General features: G+C 32.7%; 1 protein-coding gene across 1 annotated transcript in view; it reads right to left on the reverse strand.

Moving 5' to 3' along the window:
• LOC145277711 (5-oxoprolinase-like) overlaps positions 1–13870 on the reverse strand; it is a 150970-nt gene that overhangs the window by 37399 nt on the left and 99701 nt on the right. Inside the window, exons 22-23 of the mRNA XM_080129409.1 lie at positions 10163–10273; positions 3515–3616 (exon numbers count right to left, since the gene is read on the reverse strand). Of these exons, the coding sequence (XP_079985535.1) occupies positions 3515–3616; positions 10163–10273 (213 nt within the window). The remainder of the gene's footprint in view (positions 1–3514; positions 3617–10162; positions 10274–13870) is intronic.

The following is a 13870-nucleotide window of genomic DNA, read 5'->3' on the forward strand; positions in this document are numbered from 1 at the left end:
GTAAGATATTTCTAAATCTAATGAGGTTCATTTTATTACAAAAATCAAAATAATGTTAAAGTTCTTTCTCTGTGAATTTTATTAAACTGGAACTGTACTTACAACTAATGGAGTTAAAATGTAATTAAAGGAAAACCATCTACCTTTTCATGAAAATTTTTTTAGATTGCACATTGTCCTCATAGAGATAACTTGAGAAAATCATATGGACCATTAATATTATTTGGGTCACCTTTATCAAAACCAAGGGTTAATGAAACAGAAATGACTGCCAGCCGACAGAGCACACTGGTAAGAACTGCATTTTGATTATTTATGGTGTGGTCAGCATCAAAAATTTGTTTAGACTGAATTTGAAGATTACAAATTGTAATCAGTAGAGAAGCAGTACCATGGTAAAGCGTTAATAAAAGTTAGTTTCATCAATTGTGATACAAAATAAACAATACTGCATTGAATGTTAATGTAAAAAAAAAACGATAAGTTTTTTTTTTTTTTTTTTTGTTGATATATTAGATTTATCCCAAGTAAGAATCTTGTAATTTATAAATACTACTGCAGAGAGTTATAGTCAGCTAATGTACTTCCTAACTTCTGGCGTAGCGCTACCAGATTGGAGACAAGGCAAGTCAGTGCCTTCGCTTTTTTCTCTTGCGCTTATATCTCCCCTGTGTATGTACTCTTTTATTACATCTTTCCGATCTTTCTTTTTATTTAATAATAATTAAAAAGTTTTTACAGTCTTATTTTAATTAAGAATTATTGAAATTAGTTTTATATTTTACAAAATTATTGAAAACACTTTAAAAAAATCTTTTTGAACTATTTTGCAGGAATATTTTAAAGGAATAATCTGTGCATTCTTCCATTGTATATTTAATCTGATGTCTTTCTTGTCTGCATTTAAGGTCTTTATAATCTGTTGTAGAAAAACTATTAATAAATGAAATGTTTTGTTTTCTACAGCTATTTAAAGCTTCTTGGTATTTTCCAACACATCTTTGATGAAACAGAACATTAAATATGCTAATTTTCCAATAGTATAGTACATATTTCAATAGATTTTTTTCTCTCTCTCAAATAAATACTAGAATTGCGTTCTGCTTATTAAATAATATAAGACTACAATGTTAGAAGTATTCATTTATCTTCAAACCTATAAACTTTAAAGACACATGGAAAAGAACTACAGAAATAAAGAAATCTAGAGAACTTCTACAGAAAAATACTAAGAAAACAAAAACATTTGAAAGAATGATTGACTTAAAAACAAAAATTTTTAATTGTTCACAAAAAATAAATAAATAAATAAAAAATAAATATGCTAAATAATTTGTGAGTAATTTTATTTTTAAGATTAATAAACTTATTGCTAATTCTAGCATACAGATTTTTATATATGAAGGGTGTTCCAAAAGTAATGCCTCCTATTTTTCTTATTCCACCTGAATGATTCAGAGGAGTATTGAAAATAGCATTGTTATGATGACCGAAAGTTTCATTTCTCTGTTGCGGATATTGATGGTGTGAGACTGTTAGAAAGCAATCTCTGTCATGGACAGGTGTCAGAAGCAGAGATGCACCATTGAATTCCAGGCAAAAGTGCACCGAGAATGGTTGTGAGATGTAGATAAATGAATTCTGGTGCACAAAATGTTGCTCGTTTTAATGATACCACTCTAGTGTTCGTAGCTCTTTAACCTTTTGTCTTAAAAAATATAGGTGGTTTTATTTCTGAAATAACTCTTGTACATTTTTTTTGACTTTATAAATACCTTTAGTGGTAGTGCTTCATTTTATTCTTAAATTAATACGTGCAACTAGTACACTATAATGTCGAAATTCAGAATTTTTTATATTCAATTTCAAGGCAAACCAATGGTTTATACTTAATTGTCATGTTACAGTAATTAATATATCCAAAAGTTACGAAAAATGATAAGATAGAAAAAAAACTAATAAAGAAAATATTTTTTGATGAAAATTAGCGAAAATAAAATATTTGACTAAAAAATAAAAAACAGGAGAGTTCCAAAGGGAGGTAAATAACGTGCATAACTATTGGCCTTCGGGACAAGATCAAAGTGTAGTATCTGTTCTTCAGATGCTGTACTTCAATTTCTTGTTCTCTGTCAGTGGAGGAGAAATCCTTCACGACTGAGACACTTTTTATTTTTGTTCCTTTTCTCCACATTAAAAAACGACTCTGGTGTCTAACTCTGTCCCGTGGGGAGGCATTATAAATAGGAAATATTGCCATTTTTTTTTTTTAATAGACTGTGCGTTGTACCTTGCATACATAACCGAGTTATTTCCCTTGTTATTATGTCATGTCATCCCAAAGAAATCTGACTTTTTTTTTTTTAAATAAAGATTGAAAACTTGTTTTTTTTTTTCGTTTTTTTTTTTTTTAAAGAATGCGGTAATATTTAAGTTCTTCTGACATGCCGATTAAGTAGATATCACCGCTTTTGGTTAGCATTGACAAAAAAGCCAGTAGATATCGTTTTTTTTTTTTTTTTAATTTTGAAACGGATTTTTTCGTTTTCCAAATTTTAGTACTGGAAAAGTTCTGTCCCTTTGACAGAGAAAATCATTACTTAACCGAATAATAAAATCGGGTTTGTATTACTGTACACATAGATTCGAAAAAGTTGTCAAAAAACAAATATATAACAAATAAATGTTATCAAAGGCAAGATAAGTTACTTTTCTGCCAAGCTGGATATATTTTTTGTGTTTTTATTCAATGTAATATATTTATTCAGCTCGAAAAACATACAGTGTTTACCGATGTATTCGAAAATTCAAGATGGCGTCTCACACCCTCTTTAACACCGTAAGTATGGAAAAAGGTGTTATAAATAAAAAAACTATACAAAATACTATTAAAAACCCGCCGAATATATGTCAACCTATGTCACGGTAACATATATTGAGCGAGTTTTTAACAGTATTTTATCCGGTTTTTTATTTATAACATCTTTTCCCACACTTACCATGTTAAAGAGAGAATAAGACACCATCTTGAATGTTCCAATACATCGGTAAACACTGTATGGTTTTCGAGCTGAATAAACATGTTAAATTGAATAAAAACACGAAAAATATATCCAGTTTGGTAGAAAAGTAACTTATCTTGCCTTTGATAACATTTATTTGTTATATATTTGTTTTTTGACAACTTTTTCGAATCTATGTGTACAGTAATACAAACCCATAAAATCATTACTTAACCGAATAACAAAATCATTACCTAACCGAATAATAAAATCATTACTTAACCGAATAACAAAATCATTACTTAACCGAATAATAAAATGCCTGTTAAAGTAGAATTTTCCAATCAATATCTTCTAAGATGTAACAAATTGTTTTTCTACTTATGTGGGCTTACGAATCAAGTGAATGACGAATTCACTAAATGTCTCATAAGAAAAGCTGACATTATTTGTAAAGGAAAATTGTAAATGTAGAATAAAAAACGTGATAAAAAGATAAGTATATATTTTACTGGAGTGATAACAGTCAAATCGGGGAGGTGGCTTCCTCCTGTTTGGGGATGGTTGCTCAGAATAACATCACCATCGTTCAAATCATTTCCAAGCGCTTTCATCTGAAAAAAAAAAAAATATATATATATATATATATATATATATATATATATATATAAAATTCATATCTGAAAAACCAAAAAAACAACATTAAATTTACATCTCTCCCTCCCTCCCTCTCTCTCTCTCTCTATATATATATATATATATATATATATATATATATATATATATATATATATATATATATATATTGTGTATATTTAGCATTTTTAATTGTAAAAACATTATTAAAAAAACAGAGAGCTTTTGTTTAGTTATACTTTTTTCATTTTTTCAATTTTTCTGATGATGTATTTTGTGCATAGATCAAAGGTATTAATAAATGTCCCATAGTAAGATTTTTCTCTTCGAAACAGGTCACAATTTTGTTGCTTTTCATCAAGATATTGTAAGGAATGTGTAATTTGGTTGTGCTGACAGGGCGAGTGAAACTACTTAGTTGACCAGCAAATAAAATCAATGCTCCAGAACTTAATAAACAATACTACAAACAGCAATACCCATCAACCTCAAAATCCCAATACAATTAGCGTTTTCTATTGTAACCAAATGCAACTAGGATTTAAATTGAAAGAAAAGGCCATAAAAAATATTATTCGTAGATACATTTCCCCCACTAACAACAATAACCTTAGACGTATTATATACTATAAAAAAATTAAAACCCAAAACCTAGTTGTAAAAAACAATGCCTCCCCTATCTTCAAACCACTAAAACAAACCAATGTCATCTATAAGTTCAAACACTCACTGGGAAAGTGTAACTTCTATAATAACAAAAAAATAAAAAAAGTAGTTCCATTGATTACACAACGACCACATTATCCCGTCACCTTACCATGCATAACGTAGAATCTAGTGCTATATTACAATAATTACAGAAAAAAAATAACTGCCCCCCCCCCTCAGAGAAATTTTAGTTAGGAACACACAAATAATATATATATGTGTGGTGGTACACAAACTTTATTATGCCGCCTGATGAGGACTTTTGGTCCTTACTGACCAATTGTCTGAAACATTAGCATGATCAGTGTAGCGACTATGTAATATTTGTGTATATATATATATATATATATATATATATATATATATATATATAGACAAATATTACATAGTCGCTATATATATATATATATATATATATATATATATATATATATATATATACGGGACAATCACGTTGACACACCAGTTTTTGCCAGATCACCAAAGTTAAGCAACATTGAACCTGGCCAGTAGATGGGTGACCATTGGGGGATGGCCAGGCGCTATATGTACTGTGAGGTGGAATACCAAGTTGAGAAACTAGCGTGGTCATCCTTCTCTCTAGGGTAGATGGGACTCTTAAGCCATGGTAGGTGACCCATCTAGTCATGGCATCATAAAAAATACTCTTGATAGATCTGGCGAAGCATCAAGTATTCAGTTACCGACAAGATTTGAATTACACTATAAACTTGTGTAGTTTTTTCTTTTTTAAAATCAATTTTCATCCCAAACAAGGCACAGTGCCACTTTGAAGTAGAGAGCTACTATAGGGGACATAATTTGCAAGGGTATTATGAAGGGAGATGAGTAGCAAGATGTTTGTTCACATTACACTTGAACTTCTGCATATCAGTACAGTTGGGAAAGCAGAATCCCAGAAGGGAGTTCCAAAGACTTGCAGTTCTGGGAAAGAAACTATTGGAGTAAAAGGTTTTCTTACATCTAGGGATCTCCACTGTAAAGGGGTGGGACTTAGTTACTTATTGAGTTTGTCGGGGGTAGTCATGTTGAGGAGGTACAAGTGCTTGTAGTTCGTCAGAGTATTCACCATTAAAGTATTTGTAGAACAGGCAGAGGGATGCAACATTTTGTTGATGGGACAGAGGCTGAAGCTTAGATGACAGTTCAGGACCTATCAGGTTGGAGACTCTCTTTTGAACCCTGTCCAGGAGTGAGAGACAAGTAGCAGATGGACTAGCCCAAATGTGATAACATTACTCCATACATGGGCGAATGGTGGCCTTATAGAGGTACAGAATACTTTCAGGTGTAAGTAATTTTCTAGCACGGTAGAGATAGCCAACCTTCTTTACCATGGCAATGCTCTCAATGTATCTATTCCAGTTCATGTTCCCTGTAAACGTTAGGCTGAGGAGTTTAAAAGAAGTACTTTCAGGTAATGTGTTCTTGGCCATTACTATTGGTGGTAGAGAAGGGTTCTTGTAGTTATTGAAGGAAACAAGCTTAGTTTTGGCAGCATTGAATGTGACCATCCATTTTTGTCCCCATTCCACAGATTGGAGGTCATCCTCTAGTGTTTCTGCCATTTCCTTAGATATGTGTTCACTTGTTTTCCCCCTCATGCCTGTTATAGAGAGTGATGTCATCAGCAAATATACCCATCTCCAAAACAATTTTATCAGGGAGATCATTTATGAATATCAGGAATAATAAAGGTCCAAGGATAGACCCCCTGAGGCACTCCCGCATTTATATCATATTGTTTGGATGTACAACCGTCGAGAACAACTTGGATTTTTCTCTTACTTAAGAAGGATTTAATTACATTATGTATTCTTCCAGTGATACCATATGATCTAATTTTCCTTAGAAGACCATCGTGCCACACCCTGTCATAAGCCTTAGATATATCAAGGGCTACTGCTCTACCCTCCTGTTTTGTCCAGTGAATGGTATATACGTTCAGAGACTACAGTTAATATATTTGCTGTTGAACGGGCTTGCCTAAATCCATATTGTTTGTCGGTCAGGAGTTTAGCAGCTGTTAGGTGTTGGATTAGGGCTTGATTAACTAAGGACTCAAATATTTTGGCGAAAAGCGGGAGGAGACTAATGGGGCGATAATTTAGTGGGTCAGTTCTTTCATAAGAATTCTTGAAGACTGGTACCACAGAAGCAGTTTTTCAGCAGTCGGGAAAGCAAGATTTGTTAAGGCATTTATTGTAAAGTTTGGAGAGAACTGGAGCAACTTCAGTGGAGCATTTTTTTAATAGCACAGCCGGGATGAGATCGGGTCCACATGCTTTTGAGGTGGCTAGGTTTTTTATGATACCATGTACCTGAGAAGGGGTGATTTTCAAATCAAAGTGAAGCACATAAAGGCCTAGTCGGCTGATTCTAGTTTTATTTCTCTAGTCAGAGGGAGGGTGTTACGAATATAGTCCAAGCCCATGCATATGTCTGTCCGAGTCCTTACGGCAGAGTGGGAGATAACCAGGTATGTTAAAGTGATTAGAGGGAATGGAGGAGTGTAGGTTAGTTTCACTTAATGCTAAGATATCCGGGGTGTTTACAAAGAGAAATGATTCAACATCATCTAAGTTAGTTCTAAGCCCACGGATATTCGTAAATGCAAGCCTCAAGAGAGGAGGTAGGTTGGTTTTCTTTGAGTTTTGTCCTGGTTTAAAGATAGCTTTTGCTTGAGCTGTCATTTCATTTTATTTAATTTAAAAGTTTCAGTTAGGGTGAGTGATGAGTGCTGGACAAGTGGTTGTGCAAAATATCAGACATGCAATACAAGTAGACCATCAGCTGTCCTCACCCACAGGATTGTGGCCTCAGGAAAGCCCACCGGGAATGAGTGCAGGGTCCCTTTCCATGCGCGACATAGCACTACAAACATCCCAATATTATACAACTGTTGATGGAGCAGCCACTCTAAGCGCTACCAAAGAGTTAGGACTCCTGTACTATCAGACGGAAACAGCATCCAGGAAAATGTCAATCCGGTACCCTCAATCCAGATACAAGAAAACATTTGATTTGGAGTACAGTTTAATACAGGTATACCTAAAAGATATAAGTTATGGCGTATTCTGTAAGCATAATTAAATATAGATGGATGGATCACTGTATACGAATGTATGGAATTTTAGACATTGAGTTTGTTGTCTTCAGACTTCTAACAAAGGAGGATGGCTTTGCCTTTCTCTTAATACCCGGAAGTTTGTATTACAAATGAGTACCGGTTCAGTTTTTACATAAATTATTGCAATACTATCTCCTATCAAAAGAAAGATATTAAGGATTGCTGTTGTAAATGAGGATTAGATATTCGATCACTGAATGTTGAACTGCCCGGGAGAAATTTTTGTACCTATTCATAAGAATGTCTTAGTGATGTAAGATTTGAGAAATTAACATTCCGAAGATACTGAAAGTAAGTTGTGAGCTGATGAGGATCCAGTATAGGCGATTAGATATAGGTAGCAAGGTGATTATAGTTTAGCATGTACGAGTATGTAAGAGAGTTTAATAGTATGTAAGTATGTAGTGAGTTCAATATCAGCTGCTGATGATATATACATTGGTGCAAAAGCTTTTGCCGGTTTGTAGAAGATGTATTCTAAGCCATTGTAATTTATTGTTATGCATGTTTTTATTATTTAAACATATCTGCATGATTAATTTATAATTTTTTCTTTCAGATTATTAATGCATCATTCATATTTTTCTGCAATATTATCGGTACTTGTGCATTTAACGAACCAGACGTAACTCAGCATTTGCTCGACTTTGTCCGCCGCATGACGTCAACAACCGAATAAAACCGAGCGTTGGCGATAAAATAAAAACAACGCTACAACAAAATAACTGTACAATGAAATTGTAAAATGTAGAAACATAAAAAAATTAAATAAGTAAAAAGCAAAAACCTACCGTTCATTTATGTTTTTATTACTATTATTGTTTGAAATCGTTTTCCGTTTTCAAAATAAATACATATAAAACAAGTTTTTTTGTTAAGTAATAGGAAACTTTTTTTTTGTCTAAACTGTTTTTTTTTTTTTTTCATTTTTTAACGTAAAAACCATATTGTCTATGTCTTAAACACGTAAAAGTTCATTTTTTTTTTTTGCAACTCTTTATGTCAAATAAATGGAAAAGGCTTAAAAAAGGGCAATAAAAAGCATGGGGGGGGGCAGGAACAAGGATTATTTGTACATTTTTTTTTCGCCAGAAACAAGGACTTTTTCTTTTTGCCAGAAACAAGGATTTTTTTAATTTATTTATTAGTGGAAGGAGGGTTTCGGCGTTCCTATTTGGTACAGTGACCAAGAAACCCTCCTTTTCGGCGGGGTCGTATCCACCGAAGACCCAAACCGGTGTCAGAAGTTTGCCGACGTTGTGTTTTCTGCGGTTAAAAACGATTTCTATCGTATGGCCTGGGGCCTCCAATCTGCCGGGGATTCCTAAGAAAATAGTCCCTGCATATATCACGCAGGAAAATCTTCCAATCCACAATTGTGTGGCGAGAACGTAACCCACATTCGCGATGGAGATTTTTTGTAGATGCCATCTCGAACGCCCATATAAGTATATTATTTTTCTTATACATGCGATGGTTAGTCGGGATTTTGAGAAGAAGGTTCCAATCCTAATGGTGGTCCATCGACGACATGTTACACTTCTACACCTCCAACCGTAACTGTCGGAAAGGCTTGTTCTCTTTGCAAGTACACAATCCTGGCCAAAATGTAAACACCTTTTCTCTTCTGCCAACAATTTCCGTTGCTGGCAAAAGTTTAGTGCAGCCTCTGGGGTCTGGAGCTGGTCCGCAAGGTTTGTAATATTCATTATTATTTCGTCGGTTATCTTTTTAAAACAAAATTTTTTTTTAACTCTCTTCAAATAAGCGTTTCTTGAGTTATGACACTCTTCCAATTGATAGCGAAATTCTCGTCTGCTTAATTGGCAACGCTCGGTTATATCCGGCTGTTGACGTCATGCGCCGGACAAAGCCGAGCAAATGCTGAGTTACGTCTGGTTCATTAAATGCACAAGTACCATATTATCACTTATATTGACCTGAAAGCGATGTCCTTTTGTCAACAGAAAGAGAATCATCTTCCATCATGATAATGATTGTCGTCTCAGCACTATTGATCAAATATCTCCTAGGAAAATTTGGTTGGGAAATCTCTGCCTTATCCTGCATATTCTGCTGACTTAGCTCCCTTGAATTATCATTTATTTTGAGGATTACAAAACCATTTAGATAACATCCAGAGAGGAAGATAGATTCATATTTCACACCAAAACCTAAAGAATTTTACAAGTGAGGCATTTACAAGCTCATTGACAGATGAGGACTGCAGCCTTCAACCTCCAGAAGAGTGTCACAACTGAATTTTATCTAGTACTTTATCTGTTACGCCAGGGGCCTGCAAAATATTTATGGTTAAAAAGTTTATATAAACTTATATAAAATTATGATTAAAACGATGGCAACATCTTCTATGCATATATTCTAATTCATAAACTTTTATATTAAAAACATTTTAAAATTATGAAGCTGCTCTATTAATAGAGAGGGAGGTTGTATTGTTTTATGTTAAATTTATCTATGAAACTGATGCCTAACTTTCAAATCTAAAACAATAAAAAATTTTATGCCAAGTTTTCATATATAATTACCTGAAAAAAATAGAATCTCACTTTCATTTGAGGGTAGATGGTGGTTATTAATGTTTTACCCTGGGCAATGCCGGGTTACCCTGCTGGTTGACCATAATACCTCAAATTTTTCTCACCTGATACTGAACGGTTTCCTGCATAGCACCCAAGTGAACCGGAATGTGAGGCGCATTAGATACCAACCCACCATCCGGACCAAACAGAGCACAGGAGAAATCTAAGCGTTCCTAAAAAAAAAAAAAAAGAAGAAATCTATAATATAAATCTCACCTGTCTGTTTAAATGTTTGTATGTATGTATGTATGCATGTATGTATGACCAAAACTTTCGACAGAGGCGACGGATTTTCATGAGATTGGTTTCATTTTGAAGTTCTACCCTTTGGACGACAAATATCAAATAATTGGCCAAAAACATTAATTCCTTCAGCCTCAACTGGGCACTTTTCTACAGGGAGGGGTCGTTTTCTTCATCGATATTTTTGAAAGTCATCCCTTCTTTTCGATTGACTAGCCTTAATTTAAACCTTCATCACTTCTGGTTTGGTGGTGGACAAAACAAAGACGTCACATTTTTTTCACATTCTTTTCCTCCTTCGCGGTACAGATTCGAGCCTGCCTGCCTACTATTATTATTTTTTTTTTTTTTGCTCAACACACACCTCCAAACACCCAAGCAACGCCAGGCAACCAGGCTAGAAATAATAAATAAATAAATTAAAAAAAAAGGATTGATTCTAATTTCAATATTAAAACTTGGAATAGTTTGTACATTTGAATTTATTAATGGTTTCAATTTTTCAAGATTTTATTTGATCATTTTCATCTTTGCTTTGAAAAACTTCTGGGACTGACTTTCATCTCAAACTTGAAATCGAAGACTTTCCATCAAATCTATTGCTGAGATTGTTAGAAAAACAATTGGATCATTCTATCGCTCCAGAAGGTATCTCACTCCTGACACAATGCTCTATCAGTCTAAGAGACAAATACGTCTCAAGATTGAATACTGTTGCCACATCTGGAGAGGTGCCGCTCAGAACACCCTTTCCTCTCTTGGTAAAATACAAAACAGACTTTGAAATCTAGTGAGAGAAGGAATGTTTTCTTCTCTTCCCTGCAACTGTTTTCTCATAGAAAAAAGTTGCCTGTCTCTTTCTGCTCTATCGTTATTTTTGTTGAAGGTATTCGACTGAGCTCCAATCTATTATTCTCCTTGTAAAACATTCACAAGAAAAACTTGTCTAGCTACAACAACTGTAAATAATTTTCCTTCCTTTCTCCCTCTGTGTACCTAAAACTAAACAGAATTTCCATGAGCAAAGTTTTTTAGAATACTCTGTCAGTGGAACACAATACCAAGGGATTTCTTATACGGCAACTACAAGTTTTCAAGTCCAATGTAAACAAATTCTTGTTGAGCCATTCTCTTAAATAATCAAATTCTGACTTGTTACAACCATCGTTAATAATTCTCATGATGTTGTCTCACTGTCTAACTGACAAACTTATTAACCTTTATTCTTGAGTGGCCATTGGGCCTCAATAAACACCGACTTGGTAATAAAAAAAATTTCAGATTTGTTTTACATTCTACAGAGATTCGAAAAGTGGTCAAAAAACAAATATATACCAAATAAATGTTACCAAAGGCAAGATAAGTTACTCTTCTACATAGCTGGAAAAGTTTTTAGTTGTTTTACTTGCTTTAAAACATTAAAAAAACAGTGCCTAGCGTTCGGTGAGAACAAGAAAAATGGTTGCAAATTGACACCCTAAGTATTTAAAAATTTGATAATGGCTTAAAAAACTTTTTTTTAAATTATACAAAATACTGTTAGAAGCCCACTCAATATGTTACGGTGACATATATTGTGCGGGTTTTAATAGTATTTTGTTTTATTTTTAAGTCATTTTCAAGACTTCAAGTATTTAGGTGTCAATTTGAGGCCATTTTTCTTATTCTCCTGTAATACTCGACACTGGTTTCTGAACCGATTAAACATTTTAAAGTGAGTAAAGCCATTAAAAACTTTTCCAGGTAGGTAGAAGAGTAACTTATTTTACCTTTGATAACGTTTATTTGTTATATACTTGAATTTTTTACCACTTTTTGAATCTCTCTGGATTGTAAAACATACCAAAAATTTAATTTTCTCATTTTGGTTAATGAAAGGAGTGTCAATTGTGAAAAATGTTCCAGCAATAAAAAATAAAAAAATGAAAAAAAATGTGATACATGTTTAATTTAGGGATTCATATATATATACAATCTGGCTTAACCAGCTTGTTACTGGCTGCAAAGTTTGTTATTTAAATTGCTTGAAACAAACATTAAAAATAACAAACTTACGTTTTTAGATTGACATTTTGGTAATTTTCACATTAATTATGACAGTAAAGAAAGGAATAGAAAGAAGAAGTCAATTTGCTTGTGCGGTAGTGCATGTGTATGGTTAACTTACAATTTAGAAATAGAATGTAACTTGTTGAAAATTAGGTTAGTCTCCTTAAAGAAAAGACCTGAAAAGAATATTTAAATACAATTGATGAAACAAAACAAGTGTTATATTAAATTAAAAAATTTTTTTGAACTAACACATAATAATAAAATATGGTTAGTTAATAAACTGCACTTTCATAAAGCAATATAGAAATTAGTGATATTACAACTAAGATTGCATATAAATAAGCAATATATAAAAAGATATGGTGTTGCTATTGTGTAAAGTTGATTTTTGTTGCAATATTTTTAGCATAATTAACTGGTGTTAAATAATAAAAAAAATAGTTACATTATTTGATGATGCATCAAAGGTTAAAAAAAAAAAAAAGGAACAGGAAACACAACAGAGGTTATTTTTTATTCCATGGAGTTTAGAAAATTTATGCTTCTCTCATTAGAGGAAGTAAATAGTCTAATATAATAGCGTAAACAAAAGAAAACATTTCTGGAACAGTATAAAGATTGAAACTTTAGAAATTTAGGTTTTGAAATCGAGTTGCAGGAATAGGAAGGAAAGTAGAATCTATGCTGAATAAAATCTCAAAACATTTGATGCTGCAATAAATAATGGAAATTTTTTTATCCGTCATCAGTTAATTTTTTTGTTTATATATATATATATATATATATATATAATAAATTATTCATTTATACCTACAAACAGTAGTGTTTCATACTTATGCAATCATCAATGTAGGATGACAATTCCTACTGGTTGGGAGATTAGCCTCTACCTCCAGGCCACCAAACAATTGCCACAAGAATGAAGGGAATTAAGAACTAATTAATGCTCAATTCAGACATAGACATTAGATAATCCATAGTGTTCAAACAACAGGAGATCATAAACATTGCATATATGTATATATATATATATATATATATATATATATATATATATATTAGGAGGTATATTTGGTAAAAAAAAAAAAAAAACAGGGAAAAAGTGCTCAATATGTTAATAGAGCTAAATATGTTTTTATTATTTCAACCTCAGGAATTTTTACTTAAATCATTACAAGTTGTTTCAATAGACAGGACAATAAATTATCCTGCCGATCTTCCAAAATTCCTAAAGGTGCATTATTATTATTATTATTATTATTATTATTATTGCAATAAATCTGAAGAGATTTGAATTCAGCAGAGCTTTCATAGTCTGTGATGGTATTTCTTATACCAATGTTACATAGTAAGGACCCTACCCAGTAAGTAGTGATCAAGTTAGCTAATGTGAATTTTGACAAGGGTCACTCTTAGTGCATGTAAGGATAACCTATCTACAAAGAGAATTATATCCAGAGACAGGTTACATGTGG

This window comes from Euprymna scolopes, chromosome 6, assembly GCF_053919585.1.
Source record: "Euprymna scolopes isolate OS-2025 chromosome 6, ASM5391958v1, whole genome shotgun sequence".
Taxonomy (NCBI): domain Eukaryota; kingdom Metazoa; phylum Mollusca; class Cephalopoda; order Sepiida; family Sepiolidae; genus Euprymna; species Euprymna scolopes.